The sequence below is a fragment of the Vipera ursinii genome (genome assembly GCF_947247035.1).
Source record: "Vipera ursinii genome assembly, chromosome: 2".
NCBI lineage: Eukaryota > Metazoa > Chordata > Lepidosauria > Squamata > Viperidae > Vipera > Vipera ursinii.
The window spans coordinates 266,448,332-266,474,511 of NC_139513.1; the positions used below are offsets into that span (position 1 = coordinate 266,448,332).

General features: G+C 35.3%; 1 protein-coding gene across 1 annotated transcript in view; it reads right to left on the bottom strand.

Moving 5' to 3' along the window:
- Positions 1-4,132: 4,132 nt before the first annotated feature.
- Positions 4,133-26,180, bottom strand: part of RNF180 (ring finger protein 180) — a 43,578-nt gene continuing 21,530 nt past the window's right edge. Inside the window, 3 exon segments of the mRNA XM_083351602.1 lie at positions 4,133-7,214; positions 16,002-16,127; positions 17,962-18,175. Of these exon segments, the coding sequence (XP_083207728.1) occupies positions 7,015-7,214; positions 16,002-16,127; positions 17,962-18,175 (540 nt within the window). The 3' untranslated portion in view covers positions 4,133-7,014.

Below are 26,180 nucleotides of genomic sequence, written 5' to 3' on the forward strand. Positions count from 1 at the left end.
GCTGTAGTTAGGTTTCTGTTTTGTGGTTGTGTGTCTTTATCGTTGTGGGTTCGGATTTGCTTTTTGAATGGTTGTGTGGTGGTGATGTCATGTGATGTTATCATGAGTTTGGGTCTGGTATCATTCTTGGTGGTTGGGCCTCGTCTGTCAATCAAGGCGGGTTTCCAAATGGCTGGTAGACGAGAGGTATCATCTCGTTTATTCATGCTGTGGGGGCGTTTTTCTATCTCAATGGCTTCTCTGATTATTCTGTTGTTAAAATGTTCAATTTTGGCGATAGTTTTGGTTTTTTAAAAATCAATTTCATGTCCCGTGGCTTCAAAGTGTTGGACCAGGGATGAAGTTTGTTCTCCCTTTCTGAGTGAGTTTTTGTGCTCTTCAATGCGTGCACTTATTCTTCTGTTGGTCTATCCGATGTATGTGGTGGGGCAGGTGGTGCATGGGATTTCGTATACTCCTTGGTTTTCTAACCCAATTATGTCCTTGGGGTTTCTTAGGATGGTGGATATATATGTAAATTACATATATACATATATATATGTAAATTACTAACAAAGAATTAAAGGGAAACTGAGATGCATTTCTGACTCCTTAGTCATCCTCAGTCCTATATGTGTGTGTGTGTGTGTGTGTGTGTGTGTATATATGTATATATATATATGTGTGTGTGTGTGTGTGTGTGTGTGTGTGTATATATATATATATATATATATATATATATATATATATATATATATATATATATATATATGTATATATATGTATATATATGTATATATATATATGGATCTTTGGTTATTCGGGTTTTTCCCCGCGTAGAACTAAAGGTGTAGGGGCGACGTTTCGACGGAATCCCATCCGTCATCATCAGGCTAGTGGCTTCTGCTTCCTTCTTCTGGGAGAAGCATGTGGCTGTTTGTTCCTCTTTTTTAAACTGCCAGAGGGGGTGTGTATATACCCCGCCCTTCTCCGAAGACTCAGGGCGGCTTACAAGCTTAGCAGTAGCCTTCATTCTATGTATATGCCTGCTTGTTAGGGCTTTCGTCCCCCCCCCCCAAGCGGCATTATTACAAAGTCAGCTTATTGCCCCCAACAATCTGGGTCCTCATTTTACCTGCCTCGGAAGGATGGAAGGCTGAGTCAACCTTGAGCCTGGTGGGATGCGAACCTGCAGTAATTGCAGGCAGCTGGTGTTACTTAAGGAGGCATTAGCCCTCTGCTCCACCAAGGCTCTCTCTCTATACACACACACACACACACACACACACACACACACACTTGAATATCAACATCTTCGTTACATTTTCTTAATAATATCAATAATTTTGGTTTAAAATATCTTTTTTAACCAAAATATATCTTAAGTGATTTGCACTTAATATCCATTTGTTCAATTAATATCCATTTCCAGCTGTTTTCCTCTGGCTGAAAGACTGATTTTTCAAATCATGAAAAGTGTCAAAATTTTTCTTAAGATTCTCCAGGTCAAGGAACAGCCACCGCAGAAATGCTCCGGGAATGCTCTTTATTGTAGAATGTCAGAATCTTGAAAATTGTCCTGTTCTAGGCCACACGCACATGCACAAAGAGTTGAAGGGCTTTAGTTAAATACTACCAGCTTCTTTTGCACTAAACATGCCTTCAAATAGCCCCAGAGTTCCAATAAAGCAAAGTCTGGCACGAAGTCAACCAACCAAAATACCAAATCCAAAGTTTAGGCACGAGTCCAAAGGCATAATATCCAAATCCAGAGTCCGAGCGCAGTCAAGAAACAAGACAGGAATACAAGAAGCCAGAACCAAGACACAGTAGGAAATTGAACCATTGTTTCCAGTGTAACTGGAGGTGTAAGCCACTATAACTCATTAGGAGGGGCGAGGCTGCCTCCTCACAAGTAACCTCACTGACCTCCACTGCACCTGACCAGCTGTAGCTGCACCTTTCCCCTTTCTTCTTCAAATAGGCACTCATCCAGTTGTTCCCAACAGCCCCTCTGAGGTTTCTGGCTTCTTCTCTTCCTCTGACCCATTTATTCCCTTCTCAGAGAACTTGGAATCTTCCTGACACTTCCCCATGCCCTTCTCTGAAATTCCTGGTTGGCTCTTCCTCTTTTGAGCAGGGGTCAGTAGAAACCATCACAAAAATCCTCCAAGTTTGTCTTTGTTCCATCTTTTATCAAACAAATCAAGACAGGATTATTTTGAATTTCTTTCTCATGCAACTCCTCATTCTCAGGACTATATAAACATTTCTGAAACTCCTATTTGTGGATCTTTCATCCCTTTCCCTCTTAACAGCTTGTTTATAGTTTCCCTATACCCAAGGTCAGCTCTAAATTTCTTTACATAGAGTTGATGTAAGTTATAGCATTCTCAAAGATATTGATAAAAGTCTACAAATATTAACAGTTGTAGCAAGATTACTATTGTTCAAGGGACTTGAAACAATCACTTGAATATTTCTTTTGTCTCCCTGAATATTATCTTCTTAAGACTTACTTGCTTTGCCCTACTTTTTACCTTGAAAATTTATGCACTCCAAACTAATATAAAAGGTACACAATGTGATACAATTGTTTTCTTGTTGAATTGACTGTCAGCTAACATTGGGCTGAGCAAATGTTTTATAGAAGTTCTTCATCATTACCACACTAATAAATTATGGACTACTAATTCTCTGATTACTATGTTTTCTAATACTGTGGTTTATAAATGTATATTTATATTTTGATTATTGCCAATGGGCTCTTTTTCATCAAAGATTAAATCTCCTTTGAAAAATTAACACATTCAAAAGTATCCATTGCATATCATATGTATGGTTACAATTTCCAGTCTGTAAAAATCTAGATGAAGGAGCAGAGAGCTCTAGATTTTTTCTGTCATCTGGGACAGAAATCATGCGAGATAGGAACACCTATATAATTTGGCTATACTAAACTAGGTTAATCTGGTTAAACTAAACACAGTATTATTGAAAATCAATTCATACCAATCTTGCTGTGCTCAGCTGAGTATCAATTCAACTATACATCATACATTGTCAGTAATACTATTTTTGTTTCTAATAAAACTTTTAATTTTGTTTCTAATAAAGCCAGGTTGGTGAAATGGTTAAGGCACCAGATTAGAAACCAAGAAACCAGGAGTTTTAATCCCATTTTAGGCATGAAGTCATCTGGGTGTCATTGGATCAGCTACTGTCTGTCTACCCTAGAAAGAAGGCAATGGCAAACCTCTTCCAAAAAACTGCATAAAAGTGCTGTATTTTCAATCCTTTCTGATAATGATCAGATTATTGTGCAGAAACTAACTTGTTGGTTTTCTCAGGATAACAATTATCTTAATTGTTATTAAGATAATTAAGATAAGTTATTATTAAGATAATTAATTATTAAGATAATTAAGATAAGTTATTAATATGCCCTGTGAACCGCCCTGAGTCCCTAGGGAGAAGGGCGGTATACAAATTAAATAAAAAATTTAAAAAAAAATTATGCTTGCAAGCTTTATATATTTGATATATTTGACTTTATAATGTAGTTACCCCCTCCCCAAAATCTTCTAACGAGAGCACAATCTGATCATACAACTCTTTATGACTGCTTTTGAACAAGCCAGATATGATTCTTCTACATTTGTTCTTCTTTCATCTAGTTTATCTGTATTCTCTGATTTGACCAGTTCTGCCATTTTGCTACATTTCCACAAGCATTCAGGTGTTTCCTGGCCTACTTTTCAAATCTGATGTTTTTGTGGTAACATGTTCCACACCATATTTGGATATTTAGGTAATTTCTCCTTTTTATAAATATTTTTAGGTTAGCATATTGAAAACTAGTGAGTTAGTTTTCACATGCTAGAGGGCAAGTATCCCAACAAGCTATTTTCTCTTCATAAAATGAATAATCGCCTTTCTGTTTTAGCTTGAATTAATAATTTCTCAGTGTTTGCCACTGTGAGGCTTGCCAAGCTAATGATGTTCTATTGTTTGTAAATCTGAATACAAGATCTGAGATGATAAACCCCACTTGGGAGTCAAAGATTGTCATTTCCTAAATTGCGAAAAAACAACAGTGTATATTGTGTTACTTCATACATGCCATTTTATTATTTTTTTATTATATGAACTGTTCAACTGTTTCACTATTAGCCATACATTTATGCACATGTAAGTTTGTATATATGTGATGAGAACTTGTTTAAAAATTATGTTTGTTCAATAATTATAATCTAATAATGGAAGATCAACATTGGATGCAGCTCAAAGTTGTAGCCAACCATCACCAGGACACAGTATGAACTGTAACTCTCAAATACAGTCTTAATGAAAGCAGACATACACACAAACATACACACATCCCTACACACTTATAGATGCATTGGCAGTCTCTTGAGAATCAGACATGGTTGAACAGAAAAAAATGTTAAAGAGTATTGGACTATAATCATTGCTATGTATTGATGTTATTGGATTAGTGCTGCAAAGCAGATATGGAATGGGAAATTTACAATTACATTTGTTGAACTCCTTAATTTTTCACGTAGAGCTTGCATATCAGTAAAAGCTTTTTACTTTATATGAACAGCACCTCCTTCTTAGTTCACTATGCATAAAAATGAAAGTTAAAACTATGTTTTAAAAAAAATCTTAGTTTAATTGCTCCAAACATACAATAACACTCTTAATGAGGATTAAAATTTAAAAGTTACTATGAGCACCATAACATTATAGATAAAAATATGCAACCAAGATAAAAATTATTCAAAAAATTAAAGTCTCAGAAGGCTCACTAGTATATCAAACGGCATATTCATGATAGTTTACTTAACAAACAGACTTAAGCCTCAATATTTCAGAATTGTATTTACAAAAAAAATCACAGTTTTAAAAATATATCAATACTATTTCCATTTCTACTGCTAAAATTTCTGGCTCTCCTCAAATTGAAAGTAATATTCCCAATTGTTTAGTAACATACATCTGAATCCAAAAGTCAATTCTTGCCATTATAATTTAAGAACTTTTTATACTGATTATGATTACAGTATATATCCAACTCTCGGGATTCAGACATTTGAGAAAGTCACTGCATTTATTGGAGTCTAGAAACAAGTATTTTAGAGATGGGAACTTATAGTTAAAACTTCATTTACTTAAAATCATGACTATTCAGATGGAAAGGTTACACTGTATCTTTGAAAATAAATTAGGCCAGGAATTTTAGAGAATTGTTACTTATATATGAAGAACAGCAATCAAGAATGTGATCCCAACATGTACATATAATCAACTGCAGGTACAATGTTCAATTATTAATACTTTCAAGGCTAACACTTGTCATCTCCAACTCCTAGAGCCAATTCAGGATATTCAGAACTATTAAGAGTATGTCCACAATTTGCTTTAATCTTCTAAAGATTTTTTTAAAATAAAATACACTGCATAATTATACATTAATTAATTAAACCATATTTTACTCAAGGCAAGGAAATGGTATCACTCTAGCATTTTGGGGGGATGGAAACTGTTCCAGAAGTGAAAGAAATTGATGACTATTAGAAAATGTGTTCCATAACCCTAAACTCAGGTTTCCCCCAGAATTGCAGTCCGAGTATACCAGGCAAAGCAGACACCCACTGATTTTCACTAACTTCTGGTTTCAACTTTTGAATCAGACTGTTATCTTGCACCTTGCTTTACATTTCAAACATGCACACACACACTTAAATGTGATTGCTATGGAGATTAGCAATTTTACTTCGAGAGACAAACATCAAACAAAGAATGTAACAAAACAGAAGCTTACTTGAAGAGTTAGTTTTCAATAGGAGCACGCAAAATAGTCCAAATCCAAGGCAGAGTTCCAACAGCCCGGTCAAGGTTGCTAGTTAACATGTCAGATGTTCAAGGTTTCTTACAAACAGAATTTATAGGACAATCATGTAAGAGTCAGGAATCAGACGTTTTCAACATGGATCAGAGGAGCTTCTGACTTTCTCTTTCTGACCATCTCTTTGCTCTCTTCTCTTTTCCCTTCATCTTCCCACATTTGGGGAAAGTGGGTTGGTGATCACAAAACATTAGAAACAGCAAAATATACAGACCTAAAGGTCTTCATCTCTGCACTAGATAAAATTAGAATAAAGTGCTGCTTCATTCCTTCCCCTTTGTACAAGAATCAATTATTCTTGATTCTATATACATAGGTAGAAAATTTAAAATCTGATTTTGTTTATTTAATATCTTAGCATAGACACTGTTGATCAGTAAGGCAAACCAATGAGTCTTTTGAGTAATTTCACAGACATCCACAAATAAAAAGACATCTCGATTGTCCCTGCTGAAATACTAACCACCATAGGTACTGTACACATTTCTCTAACAAATTTCTTCCAAGTCATATCCCATATATCTTAAAGTACATAATACATTTTACTACAAAAAAATCTCTCATGAAAGTCATGAATTGATTTCAAGAGGTGGAAAAGTGAGACTCAACATGACCATTATATACAATAAGTACTGGATATAAAGAAAAAATATCACACTGAATTCCAAAGCTGAAGAGAAAAATATTTCAAATGAACGTAAGCATTTAATATGTGAACTATCTCTACAGAAACCATTAAGTGTGAGGTGATAGTTTGTATATGTATTTTATACATATCAGGTAGAAGTTGAAGGTAGTCAGTGAGGATTCACTGCTATATGAATACTCATTCATGAAGCTACCCACGTTTACGTACAGATTGCAAATACAGACTCAAAGCACCAGGCCATCTTAACAGGTATTAGGAAAAGCAATCTAACATGTTTAATATGCAAATGTTTTTTTCATTTCAAAATATAATAAAAATTAGAAAACCAAAAAAAAAACAAAGTGAATTATTGTTGTGCAGCTTTATCACTGTTATACAGGAGACCTAAGATTGTACATCATCTGCATTCTTTAATCCAGAATTGTCTATATTTTGTTTCACCACTCACATACAAAATAGGGAACAGAAATCCTTAAAAAGGAAAGAAAAAATAGCAAAGAAAACAAAACACGATAAATCCCAAAACCCAGTTGATGGCATAAATGTAGATTATCACCATGTCCATGTCAAATCGCCAACCTCGGCTATCGTCCTCAAAGTCCATATAATCCATTCTGTGGGCAGCATGTGGAAAATGCCTTCGTGTAAAGGAGTCTGTACTCTGAAAACCTGCTGGATGAATATAAAACAATTTAATGAAACAGCTTTTGGAAAATAATTTGGTTTTATAACCTTTACAACTATTTTGTATATATGCACAATACATGGAAATGAAAATGCACAAAGAAGGGAAGGACATTTTATTGCTTATTTTGTGTTTGTTCTAGTTCAGGGGTAGGCAACCTTGGCTCTTTTATGACTCATGGACTTAAATTCCCAGAATTCCTGAGCCAGCACAGCCGACTCAGGAATTCTGGGAGTTGAAGTCCACGAGTCATAAGAGAGCCAAGGTTGCCTACCCCTGTTCTAGTTGTCATAACTAGTTGTCAGAGTTATGATACATAAGATGGGTGACTATATATGTCTCATTAACAAAGAAACAGGTTCAGACTCAACCATACAAGACAGAATGACCTTTTCTTTAGAAGGCTGTTGACTCTGGGGTTGTACCACCTTAATGTAATAATGGAGAACAGGCTGGCAATTTGGAAGTACTTCTGAATTCTCCTGCTAAAAACGAAGATGGAGACCATGATCAAGAGTGACTTCATCTGGCTCCACTAGTGCAAAATGAGGCACTGGGTATGGTCACTCACAGGCTTGTTCCCTCCAGCTGGATTACAGTAATTTGCTTTATGTGGAGCTGCCTATGCAGAGCACTTGGAAACTCAGTTGATGCAAAATGCAGCAGCCCGTATGCTTGCTGAGAAGCCTCATTATGTAATGTAATATTTCTGCTGAAGGCACTGAATTGGCTTCCATGTATAATTCAAGATTTAAAATTCACATCCCAACCAATTTCCACTATCCTGCTCAGTCTACATTCCAAGAAATAAAATAGGAGGGTGCTCAAAAGAAGGCATTCTCTGTAGTAGCTTGCCACAGCAAGTATGTCCTATGTTCTCCTAGTTTTTCAGAAGCTTGAAAAAAATTGACTGTTCAGAAAAGCTTTTGAGATTGGATGATCTGGCATCAGTGTGAATATTATTATTGCTATTATTATATAAGGGCATGTTTAATTTAGTTGCATTTATTAAATTGCCATTTTTCCATTTCTTACATAAATAAAAATATCATTATGCAGTGCCATTTCTTTGTCACCTTCTTAATTCAACGTGGAAAGTGGTCTTTCCACCTCTGCACAAAAAGAAGGAAAACAGGTCATTCCATTTGCTTGGCTGAGAAACTTCATTTGGTCCTCTAAAATGTTTTCATTCAAGATGGTTTGAATTTACTAACAAATGAACTCTTAATATAGAAACACAGAAAACCGATGGCAGAAAAAGATATAAATGCCTAACTCAATTTTTTTCACCTGAGAACATGCAGCGTTCCTCAAATGAAGAAAACAAACACAATCACAAATCTGAAGTATAAATTATAGGCTCACATTTTTAAAAGCTTCAAAATTCTAACACACGCTCTGGCTTTAAATCTGTGTCATGTAAGCACATTAAGGATATTCTGGATTCTCCAGAGGATTTACATTTAAATGGGCAACCGATAGACCTGAATATTGGTGAGTGGTTAGATCCACCTATGCCAAATAGTTTGTGGTTCAAACAATCACGATGTGGTCTTGAATAAGCAGAACTTTTTTCGGATGGCAGATTTTTCTTATGTTTATTTTTCATAATGATTTTAATATATTTGTTTTCTAAATTGGTTTCTTTTACCCTGAACCTTAAAGTTAGGTAATATAATGATTCAATTCAAATTAAGACTATTATGTTTTCAGATTCTAAAATCTACTTGCTTATGTGTAATGTTGGAATAAAGAATTCCAAAGTGAGCTGCTTTTACTGAACTGGAAAGAGTTAGGCTTTTCTCCAAGGTTGGAACTGAGATTCAATTAACAGTCTGCTTACATCTTCTTTCCTTCAGCTCCTTTCATTTCCTTGCATTGATTTTTGTAGCATTTAAGAAAGAACAATTCTACTCTATGCACTCCCAGTAAAGAAAATGATAGTCAAAAATCCATGGCATTAAAGAAGATGACACAAAATGATGACAACAACAACATACCATTCTCATTTTATTAAGAACTGAAGAATAGCACACAGTGAAGTGATGGAAAATATAGTGGATATTACTTATTCTAAGTTGCTTGTCAAAGTGAGCCAACATTTTAGAACATTCTCAGCAACATCTGCATTTTTCAGTTAAAAAGGATTTTTTATAAAGTGAGATTTATCGTATGATAATTGGGCAAAGCAATTTATATTTAGATGAGAGTATGGTGTGATGTTGAGAAAATCACGTGGAAGACAGTCACTCAAATTCCTCTTAGGTTTCACATAGCCACAGTTGTTAATGAACATAACTAATATGAGTGAAGCTTTATAGAAGAAGACAAAAGAAAAAAATAGATACCACCTGAAAGTTCTATAGAGATGAAAATATTAATCAAGCAATTGATCAATTTTTAAAAGATGAGTACCATAAGTATGAAATGCAATATTAGCATTAAGAATAGAGGAAGCAGCCATATAATTGTGCATCTGCTCCACTGTTCTCTATTATTATTGGTAACTCTCTAGATTCCCAACATAGGACTTTTCCATTATTTACTATCTAATCATTTTTTCTTTAGTTGCCAGAGATTAAAATTAATAGTATCTACGTGTAAATCATCCTGAATTGTTTTTACTGACCAAGCATTGGTCATACTGCACCTTGGGAAAAGCAGTCTTCTTTTGAGAAGGAGAATCATTCCACTTGGACGAATGAATGAACCTTTATTGTCAAGTACAATCTTGGAGACAAGATAGTCAAGAGACAGGATCCACATTCAGGCTATCCCTCTATGTTTGTGTGTGTGTGTGTGTGTGAGAGAGAGAGAATTTTTTTTTTTCATTTTAGGAATTGCTACCTGGATGGAAGCTTTTTAGACTGGCTCAAGAGCAGATCAGACTATACCAAGGAGCAGCATACCAGAGGACAGCAGCATTTGTGGTTTTGTTCTATTTGTTTTTCTGGCCTTGTTTGACTTGTTGCATTTGTAATTTCCCAACATCTTGTTAGCTGTGCCTGCAGAGCCAGTTTTGGTTGGTTGCATTGTGCCATGCTGTTGCGGCTGGACAATGGCTTTTTGGTTTAGGAGGCTAATTTTGAGGACTTGTTTTGGGGAAGATGACTAATGCTGTTGCTGAGGACTGGATTGCTGCTGGATGCTAAGGAAGGGCTGATATGGATTGCTGTGGAATGTTTCTGCCAGACACTCTTGGGCTTCTGTTGGCATTTTTGCTGGGGACTCTGCTAGTGGATGCCGTTGACACTGCCTGGTTTCTTCTAAATTTCTGACTTTCTTCCTTTGAAAAATGGTGAGATGGCCCCATGAAGGCAGGAAGTAAGAAGAAATTCCATCTAGCTTCATCTGTTTTTAAGCTCCTTGTCTTTAAGTATTTTGCGAATGGACAGTTGCCTCCACTGGGTAAGAGCCAGGAAGGAATTGTTGGTGAATGAAGGTGGGAAGGGAGCCTTGCGTGTTGGAATGTAATGAACATGCTGTAATGTGTGTATATATTTTGTAGTGGATGGGGAGGTAAGGCTGAGTATTCTGTTGATGCTGAGAGCTGGTGATGCTACAGTGTCTTGGGGCTCTGGCTTCTCTGGATGGCGGAGGATGACATTGAGAAGTTCCTGATCCTGGGTCTTAGAGAGCCTGGTGTGGGGGAATGGGCTTCCATGGGTAGGAAAGGGAGACAGGCCACAACATCATACTGGTGTCAGGCATGGGAAGGTATGGCAGGAGATTGGAAATTATAATAGACTTTAAGAACTTCAGTTTAGGAATGTAATGGATCTCAAAAAGGGAAATTCTTTGACTATTGCCAATAGTAGCTATTAGGGTAAATATTACAAATACTAGATGAATAAGTGTATCTTTCAGTGCTTTGGTCAATATGTATAGTATCCATATATCCATTTTTCAAGTATTTACATTTAGATTACAAAAGACATTAAAACAGAAATGTGATGTGTAATCAACATGGAGATATAGTATGTTTCTTTGTTCCCTACATTTAACTATAGGTAGTCCTTGACTTATTACCATAATGGAACCTGCTCATCATGGCTGTAAATTGAAAACAGTCATAAATTGGGTCAGAAAAAGGTACTACTTCACAAATTTTGCTGTCAATTTATATTGAGACATCAGTTTATATTGGAAAATAATGCTAATTTTGTACCAGAGATGATTTTTTTCAACACTGATTTTAAGAAATAGCTACTACCTAGAAAAGTAAAAGAAATCTAATAATGAGAATATAGGTTATTAGGGAAAAAAATTACAATGTGTAGCAATAAAACTTATGTACTCTGAATGTTTTGAAAGTCTAGAAAGATGAGAAAAGAATTATAATCCATTATGTTTAAAATATAATCTACAGAGCCTCTGGGAGGAATGACCTAAAAGACTTTAGAGACACTATAAATATTTTATCAGTTGTAAAAGATACAATTTAGAAAGAATAGATGCCAAGTAATTTCCCAATAAGTATACAGCATTAGAGATACTCTTTGAAGATTTTGCTTTTTGATGAACACTAATTTTCATTAATCCTGGAGATTCGTACTGGCGCTGCTAAAATGTGTAATATTGTTCAGAAAGAATTGGCAGTAGTTTGAAGGATGGATTTAAATTCAAATACATATAATTTATATTTAGGAAATGTTTAATAAGGAGGAAAATAAGTGTTGAACACAGAAGGGGATCACAGGCAGCAAGTTGAATGTATTAAAGAAAACATACTGTAGTACGTATCACTTTCAATTGGCTACGAAAAAAGGTAGCCAAAGACCTCTAAACTATTTGGCACAAGTTCAACTTTATTTAATTTTTCTTCCAATTTTCATAAAGGTGTTTAGAAGCTGGAAAGATTCCCCAAACAATTAAAAATATTGAATCTGAATGAGGAAAGTGTAAAAGTGTAAAAAGTTAGGATTATTATTATACTATTTGTTGAAGTAGACATTCTAGAATAGTGGGCCGTAGGCTGTTGACCACTAGGCTGTCTGAGTGGCTGGCTAGGGCACACGCATGTGCATGTTCACCCCTCACGCTAGCATTGTGGCGTTGCCCGGACGCTAGCAATGCTGTGAGCGTAGTACAGGCGTTAGCATCACCACAAGTGCATCCCCCCACTCGCTCTAGCATGCTGGTGCTAGCGTTGCTGCTAGCACAACATCCCCACTAATGCTAACATCGCGACATCGTAAGGGTGCTAACTTCACCCAAGCATCGCGCAGGTGCTTGTGGCCCTGTTTGCGTCACATGCTCAATCACAGCCCTGTTCATGTGCACATGGCCTTGTTTGTGCATGCGCATGCTTGCACGCATAAAGGCGCCCTGGACCGCCAACCCAGAAAGGTTGGTGACCCCTGTTCTAATGCTTATCTTGCTCTTATTAATAAACAGCTACCAGCACATTGGTTGGTATATAATATTTTTTTTACTTTTGATTGGAGCTTCAAAATGATCATTCATTCATAAGGATTTCTAAAAGGATGAGATCTTTTTATTACAAAGATTTTCTAAAACTACTGCTGTAAACTACTGCTAAGTTTGTAAAGCCGCTCTGAGTCTTCGGAGAAGGGTGGGATATAAATGGAATTAAAATAAAATAAAATAAAAATAAAATCTGAGTACCTCAGTTAACTTAGGTTTGGGTTAGTTTTCCCTGAAGATAAAGTAATAAATGTACCATAGAACACAGAAAGTGCTTCCTACTTTCGGTCTCAAAACACCAGTCATGACTGCCCTAGTTAATGTTCTGTTCTGGGGAACAATTTTATATACAGTGGCTGGATTTGAATCTTTTAGCAAAAAGTTTGGATGTTTTAGAATGGAGTGTCAAATAATGCTAAACCAGTACCTGACTTAGATTTGAATATTCAGTTACAAATTCACATTGTGACAGTACCAACAAAAAATCTGGAAGGTTCTTGTTAGGCATATGGTGTTAGCCTACAATGTTGGGTTGAAAATATATTAACCATGATGTTATGTCTTTAAGATGTTAATTGGCCAATGGGTGTGTAAGTGTTCTCATGGCCATAAGAGGGAGCTAGTAACGGAGCTTCTTTCTCTCTCTGAATTCACTGATCTCTACTATTACTGTTTTTGCTCTGCTGTTGGTTTACTACTGTTGTAAACCTGAACTGTGTTTTGACCTCTGGACCGGTAAGAAGACTTTGTATTTTGGATTGCTACTTGGACTGTTTATTTTTGAATGTGCATTTTTTTGTTCTTACACCACCTCAAAAGTAAACTACTTTTTGCTTTTACAACTCAGTGTACTCTTGTGGTTTCTGTGAGACTCTTGCTGCTCTCAGTACCCTTCCTTGTCTGTGCAACTCTTTGGTAGCACAAGGAGACCTCTGCACAACAAATTACTTAACAGTTCTAAACCATGGTTAGCACTTGCTTTTATATGTCATCAGTCAAGAAATAATACATTTTAAGCTAATAAACCCAAGATATCTGATAACCGCAAAGATGTACAGATCAGATTAGGAATATGGCTACAGTTAAAATTGTAGCTTTTATATTACACTTTTTAGTACTATAAAGTTATGTTAATTATGTTATTAACTGTGGTGCTGGAAGCAACTATTAGACATCCAATGAACTGCAAAAATAACAAACAAAGAAGACCTAGGCCAAAACTCACTTTGCTAAACAAAGGCTGTCATATTTTGGTCATCATGAGAGCTGATTCACTCAAAAAGTCAATCATGCTGGGAGCGATCAGTGGAAAAAGGAGAAGGGAACCCCACTAGTACCAGCTGGCTGGACATTATAAAGGATGACGGGATGACCATGGTGGAGCTGAAGAAGGCAGTACGAGACAGAGGGGCGTGAGAATGCTGATCCATAGAGTGGCCGAGGGTCAGACATAACTGGATGGCTGACAATAACAACAATAAAGTTAGACAACTCTTTATAGAAGGTAGTAGGAGGGGAAAAAATAATGTGATTCCCAGAGATAGACTATAGAATTAACTGACAGCTCTACCCACAGATCATTGCCTACTTCTACAACTGTAATAGGAGAAGTGAGCGGTCACTTGATGTTCTTCTGCATCAAATCTTTATGCTGCTTTAAGATCCTCTATAATGATGATGATGATGATGATGATGATAATAATAATAATAATAATAAAATAATAATAATAATAATAATAATAATAATAATAATAATAATAATAATAATAATAATAATAATAATAATAATAATAATTTGTAATGGACCTTTAGAGGTCTTCTAGTCCAACCCCCTGCTCAGGCAGAAAACCCTATACCATTTCAGACAAATGGTTGTCCATTTCTTAAAATCTTCTAATATTGGAGAATACACAGCTTCTGGAGGCAAGTTGTTCCATTGATAAATTTTTCTAATTGTGAGGAAATTTCTCCTTAGTTCTAGGTTGCTTCTCTCTTTGATTAGTTTCCAACTGTTGCTTCTTGTCCTGCCTTCAGGTGCTTTGGAGAATAGCTTGACTCCGTCTTCTTTGCGGCAACTCCTGAGATATTGGAATATGCTATCATGTCACCCCTAGTCCTTCTATTCATTAAACTAGACATACCCAATTCCAGCAACCGTTCTTTATGTTTTAGCCTCCAGTCCCCTAATCATCTTTGTTGCTCTTCTCTGTACTCTTTCTAGAGTAGCAACATCTTTTTGTCATCATTGTGACCAAAACTGGATGCATTATTCCAAGTGTGGCCTTACCAAGGCATTATAATCTAGAAGGCTATTCATTTTTTTTTGCATTATGAATAATTACTCTTTACTCTATTAACTTATTGTGTTTATTATTTAGCATTTCATGATCTGGTTTGGAATTTTCTTCTATTTTTGTAGCCTGTTGTGCAACCTGCATATTCTTGTTTAAAGTGATGCTTCACTACTATGTCATTCAGAGCATTGTTTTACCTATATTTGTTTGTTTCTACATTGTTAGAAGTTTCCTTTCATCTCCTCGATGTTTATGGAGCCTTATTTTTACCTGTACTTATTTTTCTGTATTGTATCTCAGCTCTCGATCTGTCTCTTATCCCTTATCCCAATTTCATCACAATATCTTGCTGGCTGGGGAACAACTATTATATACCTGGTGTACTAGCTAGCAGTAAGCTTACCTCTCATTTTAGTGGGGCTACCATGCTTTTTACTGCCTTCTTTTAATAAATTTAGCTATCAGATATTTGTTGATCTATACTCTGTTTGCAATTCTTAATTTTTACTCAATTTTATACACAAGATTTAATGCAGGTCAGTAATACTATCTTCTAACTTCCTATTGAGATCCTGTAAGCATACCTTGTTACTCACTGCCTTTATGATGCAGTGTTGCATATTTGCAACTGTTGGCCTTTGAATAGTTATCCATTCAACAATTTACCATTCTTACTACATAGGCAACAACTGTCTTAAGGTTTTGCATCAACTCAAGGAAATAAGAAAATTCATGAGTTTCCCTTTTCGATATTGGCACATGTGTTGGAATGGGATATCTTCCTGCCTAAACAACTCAGCTAGAATTTTCTGAGAGTGCCTACTCAAGCATGCAAATGTATAGTGTAAATTCAAACAAAAACTCAACTTGTATTGTCTCTGTTGCAATTCTATATAGGTTATGGTATTACCTTCAGAATAGGCATAGATGAAAATTCATTAAAAAACAAATCCTCATAGAGAATAAAGTCTAATTAGGTCATGCATGTCCTTGAACATTTAACTTTTAAATTAATAAATTTCTAATGTAAAATATCATTAACAATTCACTTACCATCAATAACTCTGAATACTTTCTTGCAACTAGGGAGAGGCCAATTTGCTAAATTTGATTTTTGAAAATTTTCCTTTAATTTTGAATATTCCATTGGAAAGAAAGTTTCTGTGGAGTTGTTCAGTTCTACAATATATAGGAAGAAAAAAATATAGAACATGTTAGCTATCTTTATTTAGTAATAAAAATATTGGTATCAATTTTCCATTGTTTTTCACATTATGAAAACAAGAGTGTTCTTGAAGATAAGTCTGTTACTTTCCAAAAGCATTTACTATATCCATCAAGATGAATGAGACAATCTAGAGATCCATGCAGTGAACTCTTAAGATATCCTTTTTTATCTTTTTGAATAGCTGCCAAATGTGCTACCTGGCAAATGAGATTTAAAACAATTTTCTGTTTCAAAAGCATTTTTAAAGCAATTATAAGAGAAGTTGTGGGTTTCTCACCAAATTCAGAGTATACGAAGACTATACAGAGCAGAAATGATATTGGTTGGACATAAAAGCAATAGATAATTTTTAAATTATACAGATCAAAAAGAAGAGCCAGTTGGACAGAATAAGGCCTTCTGGTCTGGGTCTAAAGTCCAGTAGGTCTCCATCTTTGCCCTATGGAATACTAACAAGACACCCATTTCTTCTACTGAATATAGTTTGAAGAAAGATACAGAATATAATTTGTTCTAGGACCTTCTATTATGCAAAGTCATCCAAAATGTAAAAACACATAAATAATCTCACTTCTCATTTTCATTAACTTTGCAATAAATGAGAAATCTTTTATCTCTACCACAATCATAATGTAATTATCGATTCAGTCAGTTTTATTAAAACTTGTTATTAATGTGTTTTTCCTCTTATCCAGAAAAAAATTAATATGAATAAGAAAAAAATCATGTTGCTTGATAAAAGTTCCCAAAAGATAATCTATGATTTTTGTGTATAGTGGACAATGCAATAAATAATTAGCTAGATGTTCAGTTGCTATTTATTGCCATGTACCCTTTCCTCTGTTACTGCCTTAGAGGCTTATAGTTCGATTTGAAATACTGCATTTTAAGATTATATTCTACTTCTATACAATTTAATGCTACTAAAGGGGAATACTTTGGTGGCAACTTCATTAGCTCTTGGAGAAAGGTAGATTACCATTATGTACTGAAGACATAATATGCATGTCTGGATTTGTTCAAACTGAAAGAGTTGAAGACTCCATATTGCTATGTCTTTAATGATTATGAGGCTATAGCACTTGAGAATCTGTGGTTAATTTTAATTTACCACAAACTGTATGCATGTCAAGGAGGTAATGAAGAAAAGCAGTAAATATTAAAACTAAGCTAATTTGGTTGGAAATGGATTCACATACTAAAACTTACTTCAACCCAGTTATATAAATGGTAGGGGGTCCCTGAGAAATGCTTGCCTCATCATAGTTTAACTGCACAAATGTTTTCTTTTCATTTCTCACTACTCAGAAATCCTCACATATAAGCCTAGTTAAAAACTAAGCTGACTATAGACACTTGATAGTGAGATAGGCAGCATGTACATTTAATAAATAAAATAAAAATATTTAAAAGGGCAGACTATGCATATAAATGATAATTGGGGAGAATGTAATACACCTGCTACATGCATTCTGGATTTTGTCATAAAGATGTGCTAGTAGTTGAACAATTTTGACTGAAATACATTCAGATCTTTACATATTAACTCTATATGACATTGCCACTGACGCCACTGAGACAGATACACTTAGAAACACTTATCAGCTTGCATCACATCTAACTTAGTCCTATTTTCGTTGGCTGTATGTTATTAGTATACATTCTGTTATTTGGAATACAATTAATACTGGACATTTTCTTGAGAAGGATAGATAGTTGGAATATTAGTACTAATTGGAAATATAGGCAATAGTTACTGAAATGTATTTTAACAAAGCTTTTCACCTGATTGAAAAAAAACGTGGGTAATTGCAGTACGGCAGAGAGGGCATGGAGTGCTAGTTGGATTATCCTTGGCAAGCATACGTAGGCAAGGTTCGCAGAAAATATGATGGCATGGGTAGCACTTGTAAGGATTGAAGTAGATATCCAAGCAAACTGCACATAAGTAACTTTCCTTATCTTTTCTGTGTTCATATTCTTCTTTTGTATTCATTGTCTACAATGGAACAAAACATGAGGCAATGTCACAAACTATTTTAATCATTCAAATTAAAGATGCAATATATGCTATAATATCGTTTATGAGAATGGAATACCTATTCTATGTTTATTTTGCAATATATTCTTTGGTTTAAAATAATATGACTAAAATAATATGAAAAAGTATAGTGTGGCTCAAATAACCAAAATGAACCCATCTAATAACAACTGAAATAATAACAAAATCAACCTCCTTGATAAATCACTGTTAACTCTCATGGTGAACACACTTTATGATTATTAGATTATATATAAATTATACACTTTGATATGGGTATATCAACAGGACTAGAAATCACTAGAGTTTTGTCAATATGAGTGGATCACTCATTAAATTAAGTAGTTGGTCACTGATGGAGACAAAAAGCTGGAATAAGACTGAACATATCCTGATTCACCATATCTATTCTTATGTTCTTAAGGTTTATGATTCTGTAAACTATTTCTAATACTTCCAGAATGCTCCTCTGCCAGATTAATTAATTAATTAATTAATTAATTAATTAAAATGAATATTGGCTTATTTGCTACATGATAATAATGAACAGCAGATCAGATTTTGAGAAGCTTTAGCTTGTTAAAAGTGGACCCAGAACTTATTATGTTTAGTTCTGGTCTACAATTTATATGACATAGTGTTATTAGTGATATACATACATACATATACAATATACATACATACAGATACGTACACACACATTCACACACACACACACACACACACACACACACAAACACAAACATTTTTGAAAATGCAAAGTTAAAAGATAAAGAGGAAAAAGATCTGGAAAAAAAAGCTCAGGAAAGAAAAAAGTGAACATGCAAGAAAGAAAGATAAAAAAATAGTAAGTGAGTGACTTCTGATTTTCCTTGGTACAAATATAAGTAAAAAAACACAACTGAACACTTACTCTAAGTTTAACATTTGTATTATTTCCATAATTCTATATAATTATAATTATCAAATCCTAAAATCAACATTTCATTTCTTTTAGTTTCTCATAAAAAGTCCAAAAATGGTTTCCAAATAGAAATAAAATTTGTCAAAGTCTTTTTTCCCCCCATAAAGGTTGTCAATTTCATCATCCTGAGTTGCAAGAGCTAAGTCTTCTTCTCCTGACTCTGTTTCAGTGTGGGAAAGATAATAGCTCATTGGGGAAAAAGAATGAAGACATGTTGCTTTTACTTATAACATCAAGAAACAATGATTCATGTGCCGCAGATAAAAGGATGGAATATTCCAGCAGCATTCATTGAACACTGATGGACTCTGGACAATAAAGAAGATTAAACTGAAGAAGTTCTGAGTTAAAATGTATCTCTATTTGAATTGGAAATATGGTCTTTAGGAAGTTCTTTTGGTTTCCTGTTTCGCCTATATGACCTAGCAGATTATGGCTTAACTTAAATGGCTGTTATAAAGTATGCCAAGGAATTGTATATAAATCATTATACAGAATAAATTCCCTAAAGCACTAAAGCTATAAGCATTAAACTTGCACATGACCGAGTATTCCCGTAGGTTCCTTGTTAATAGCTAATAGGACTGCTTCAGTCAATCCACACATAATGCATTGACTGGAAGCATGTCAAGTGGATATGCACTTCATCAAATAATTGTGATAGTAGTTGAAGGAGCAAGAACTTGATAGAAATAGAGCCAAAGAATATCTATTGATCTTGAATGAATCTACATCTCCAGAGCCAGATGAAATGCACTCTATTCCATTCCAAACCGGTATCCATTATTACTGAGAAGTTCAGGAAAATGAACTTTACAAAGCATCAAATGATTGGAAGGAGGCAAAGATTTTCCTTAGCTTCAAAATGGAAAAAAAAGTTGTTTTCAAGGAATTAGAAACCAGTACTTTAAAAACAGACAATTGACCAAACTTTGTTATAAATTATTTATTTGTAATACCTTAGAAGCATGCACAAGGTATTAGTCAGTAGAGTTTTGATAAAAACCTGTGTCAGATGATTTCCCCCCCCCCAAACAGGTGACTTTCTTAGTAGACTGTAAAAATACTAAAGCATTTTACAAAATATCCCATGACATTCAACATTGATTCTTAGTGACCAGATAGATAAACTTTCTCCAGAATGAGACATTCAGATAACATGAACTAATAAACATAAGATTCCAATGGTATAGTTATTAGGATGATTTGCAGATATAAAAAATGATAGTGTTCATCAACATTCCTCAAGAAATGGAAATAAGATTATCATGTCAGATGTCATAATATTCAGTCAAGGGCTAAGTACTTCTCAACATTTACATTAAATGTTGGATAAAGAGGTAAATAGAATATTTTCAAACTTGCAGACGACGTAACATTCTGCAGGATAGCTAATATTCTAAAAATAAAAACATTCAAAATGATTGGTTACTGGAATGGTTGAAAATACCAGAATGAAATTTAAATCATGATAAATGGAATTTTTTCACAAAACCAAAAGAATTCAAATGACACTGGTTTGATAAGAGCATATATGAAAAAGATCTTAAAATTGCGATTTATCACAACCTAACAAAGAGTTAGCAATGCAACAATTGCTAAAAAGCAAATGCAATTTTATGTTGGATCAATAAAGAGAAAGAGAAATTGTTTTACTTCATTCTGCTTCGATAAGAACCCACCTTTAGTTCTAGATACCTTTTAAAAAACGAGACAAACTGGAACAGAGCAGAAATGCTTAAAGATGACTAGAAGATTGGAAAGAAATGCTATGGAGAAAGACTGAAATAATTGGGAATGTTTAGCCTCACAAAAAGAAGAAAAAATCAAGTTCCTTGTAACCTGTCATATGAAAAATGCTTTTTATCATTCCAGAGTGCCCGATTCAGTATAAATATCTTAAGTTACAGGAATACAATTTCTGGTTGAATGTGATGAAGAATCCGCTAGTAAGAGCAGTTTAATAGTAGTACAAATTACCAAAGGAGATGATGCTCTCTTTTGACGTGCTAAAGCAGTGTAGAAAGTGATCTTTTGAGGATGCTTTAATTAATGTCTTGGAGGGAAGGTATGTTGGACTAAATAACCTAAATGTCCTCTTTAAAATAGGTGATTTATTTAGTTTTAAAAAAAAATTTAAAAATTTTTCACTGAGATTTCAGAATCAAGTCATTCTAAGCTAGTCGTATGATAGGGGAATTTTTAATGGGATTGTGACCTAGGAAGGGAAGGTTAATTTCTCTGTTACTGCATGTATCAGTATTGAATTATTTCACCTCCAGGGTTCCAATGAAATTGCAAACATCAAGTAATACTTCATTGTCATATGTACTTTCTTCAAAGGGATTCCACAAATCATCTTTATTCAGAGTTCTATATAGAACATATGCAAAACCAATAAACAATAGAAAGGACAGCAGAAAGACTAAATTTATTTTGCAACCATTATGAATGTAAATAGCAAACGTTATTTCTTTACTATGAATTTATCAACAAACTTTATAAAGACAACTGGAATTTAACTTTTACAGTCAATTTTTAAATAATAGATTTAAATGTAATTAACATTTCCATATATTTCATGTATAAGTAGCATCAGCAATAAGAACACTTTCACGGTACCAACCAAAAACATAAGAATGAAATGTTCAACTCTGCTTTATCTGAACAGTTATCTATCTATTCAACCTAATGCCTAAATTATTACTGACTTAACTTACAGACCACAGATTCCATGTCCTTCAATATTAATTATTTCATTTGCAACTCCTATTGTTCAATTATTCCTGTACATATTACCGTAATTCAATTATCTCAGCTTAACATTTAGAAGGCTTTAGCTTTGGCTCACAGAAAACAAATCCTAAATTATTAGTTGAGGAAGAAATGTGCCCATCAATGTGGAGCTGTGTAGAAATGTCTAAACATAATAGGTTTCATTTTATTAATTAACTACTTAATTAAATTTTATGCCGCCTATCTCTCCACCAAGTGATTCATGTATAAGATGAGATAGATAAAACACCTTGGCACCTTTTCACAAATACAGACTGGGATCAATCTTAACTAGCTTGATGTGTGATGTAATTTTTGGTCTAAATTATTCAATGTATGTATGTATGTATGTATGTATGTATGTATGTATGTTTATGGCTATCCATCTCATAAATATAACTCTGGACTGCTAACAATTAAAAGAGAATAGAAAATTAAAAATGACAGAAAACGCATACAATAGCAGCTGAGACACTCAAAACACTCAAATGGCTACTTGTCAAAGTGAGTAATCCAAAAATCAACAAGAAGGCTCAAGCCATCATCAATTCCTGAAATAAAGGCCCAAGCAGTCATTACATAAATAATAAATTCTAACATATCTTTTCCTTGAAGGCTGTGAATCCCAGCAAAGCTGCAGGCCCAGATGGGGTGCTGGGGATAAGTGGTTAAGAATTGTGCCGATCAATTAGCAGGGGTCCTGACAAGGATCTTCAACATCTCCTTGCAAATGGCCTCTGTACCATCATGCTTGAAAGCAGCCACCATTGTCCCAGTCCCAAAGAAAACAGCAATCGAGTGCTTAAATGACTACAGACCTATTGCATTAACGTCTGTAGTGATGAAATGCTTCGAAAGACTGGTTCTCCAAGATCTTAGGACATGCCTTGCAATGGATTTCGACAAACATCCGTTTGCTTACGGGGGAATAGCTCGACGATGCCATAGCTACTGCCTTACACGTTGAAGCAAGCCATCTGGAGAAACCTGGAAGTTATGTCAGGATGCTTTTCATAGACTATAGCTCGGCTTTCAACACTATTCTGCCAAGCATCCTTATCGAAAAGCTGACCGACTTGAATTTTCCCCCTTCCATCTGTGATTGGATTAAAGACTTTCTGAGGGACCGGCTACAGTGAGGGTCGGATTTGTTTCATCCACCACCCTGAAGTTTTGCATGGGCTCGCCACAGGGCTGCGTGCTTAGCCCCTACCTGTACTCACTGTACACATACGATTGTGTATCGTCTGACCCATCCACTGTGAGCATTAAGTTCGCAGATGATACCACCGTAGTGGGTCTTATTGCAAGTGGAGATAAAACAGTGTACAGGGGAGAGGTACAAAAACTATCATTTTGGTGTTTAGAGAACAACTTGCACCTGAACATCGGCAAGACAAAGGAGATGGTGCTAGACTTCAAAAGGAAAAGAGAGGAACCTGCCCCACTTTACATCGGGTGTGTGTGTATTTGGAGAGTTTCCTCCTTTAAATTCTTGGGAGTCTACCTCTGTGAAGATCTTACCTGGAAAGTTAATACAACCCAGGTGGCCAGAAAGGTCCAACAGAGACTTCACTTTCTCAGGGTCTTGCGGAAGAACAAGGTAGAACAACGGCTAATGACCCTTTTTTAACCGGTCTACTATAGAGAGTCCTCTCGTACTGTATTATGGTTTGGTATGCTGGTCTGACAGCCGCAGATAGGAAAGCATTACAGAGGGTGGTGAGCACAGCACAAGACATTGTGGGCTGTCTGCTGACACCACTGGATGACATCACCAGGGCTCGCTGCCTCGGAAGAGTGAGAAAAATTCTCAGGGATGACTCACACCCTGGCAGTATCTCTACCATCGGGTAGGAGATACAGAAATATAGCCAGCCGTACCAACAGGCTGAAGAACAGCTTCTATCCATGGGCTGTCAGGCTCCCGAACGGGAAATAACTCTATGTATGATTGACTTGCGAGGCCGGTGTGTTGTGCAATTAGCTCACATGGTGTAACAAGATGGTGGGTTTGTCGTCACTGTGAGTTGGGGGGGGCACGAAGGGAGGCTCAGCTAATCTCACTGTACACATGTTGTACTTTTATAATAAAGGTTCATTTGTTCCTTTCCATTATTTTGGAAGTTAAAAGATGCAATAAGAAATCAATTTCATATCTTAAGAGCAAATACTGTATAAAAATGTTTAAGAAAATATGTTTTTGAAAAGTTGATTAGAATGTATGAATTCCTTTTGCAGTTGTCATATACAAAACATATTAATGATTTGAGGTAGGCTGGATCAGGAAACAGACCAATGTAACCTTATTTTATTGTTCACAGTACAACAATAGGTTCTTAAAAGCCTGACAATTTTTCTCCTCTTCCCCATCTTATATCTGACAATCAAGGTAGACCATTCTTTAGATTCTCTTTCGTTCTTTTCTTCATGATCAAGCTGATGTTTACATAATCATGCAATTCTTTTTCAAGATTACCTTTATATTCCTCTACATATGTTGTGAACAAAGCACCCAAACTTCTAATTATATATTCAGATAGTTACATATGTTCTGGTCACCTCATGCTTCGATTATAGCAATGTACTGTACATGGAGCCGCCCCTGAAGACCACTCTAAAGCTGCAGTTGGGTCAGAATGCAGCGGTGCAAGAAATAACAGGCACCTCTTGATGTTCCCTCATGTCACCACTGCTACACCAGCTGCATTGGTACCAAATTAAATTCAAAGTGCTTCAAAGTTATTATGTATAAAGCCCTGTATAGCATATGATGTAGATACCTGAGTCAACACTTATTTCCAATTATTTCTGCATAGGCAGGGTGTTCTAGCAAAGGGCTTTTCAACCTTTTCACCCATTATACCACTTTTAGGATATGGCAACATCCGAGTACTACCAGTCGCGTAGCAAGGTGTCAAAAACTTGACCCCCCCCAAAAAGGAAAAAAGTGATGAACTACAGGTAGTCCTTGACTTACAACCGTTCACTTAGTGACTGTTCGAAGTTACAATGGCACTGAAAAAAGTGCCCCCCAAGCCACAGCCAAGCAAGACACCTGCCTGCCCACCTGGTGGCGCTCTTCTTCCTGTCCAAGGTTTTCATTTTTGTGAGCATTTCTGTTGAGGATTGGCAGCGGGGGTGGTGTGTGTGTGTGTTTGGTTTTATTCCCACCCCCACCCCCGTCTGCTGGGTGGTTGCAGCAGGTTTTGGTCACTTCACATGACCCTGGGACACTTTGACCGTCATAAATATGAATCAGTTGCCAAGCATCTGAATGTAAATCACAAGACCCTGGAGATGCTGCAACATTCCAGCTGATTGGTGCTCCTGGTTTGCTTGTTGGGCTTGGGTACTAGAGTATTTTAGTTTGAGCTAACTCAAGCCATCAAACTACTGATTACCTGCTGATTCCAAGGAAATATGAGGTAGGCTTTAGAATTATTTTGATAAATCTACATATATTGTTAGGCTCATATATAGCACAAGCTCATTTGCTTGTGAAGGTTGATGCTTCATCAGTAATTTTATGCAACAAAACTTCACATAACAAATTTTCTTTTATTTTTCTTCTAATTCTCTGTAAGAGAACTTCTGTTTATTATTGTGAGGGTCACTTTACAAATGTATAATGTAAATTCAATATATACATTTATTATTGAGTATGTCATTCATTCCAAAGCAGTTATATGAATTTCCCATTTTAATATTCCATTTAGCATACATACTACTCAAGAATATTGGCAGATGGTTCTTTCTTTTGCTCTGATACTAATAGTTTCTTTGCATTTCTTGCCATCTCCTTAATTTACTATACTTTATCGTCCTGTAACAGATGATTTGCAAATGATTCTTAAATAACCTAAACAAGATATATTTCTTGTGTTTTCATAGTTTCAGATGTTTTCACAAATCTATTCATGACAATTTTACTGGAATTACACTATTCTTTCCTATATAAATTTACTGTCCAGCACGCAAGAAAAGGTAGCTATAGTGTATTTTCAAATCCTACATCCATCAAAAACTAGGTTAGCATAGAATATCTGATCCAAACAGACTAGCCTTAATAATAGATGACAGCTGTATTTTAAAAATGTGAAGCCATTAACTGAATACATCGAGGGGCAGCCATATGCTAAATAAATAAAATCGAAGTGCAAACATAACAAAAAACTAATACTATTGGAATATGTATATATTCACACACACACACACACACAC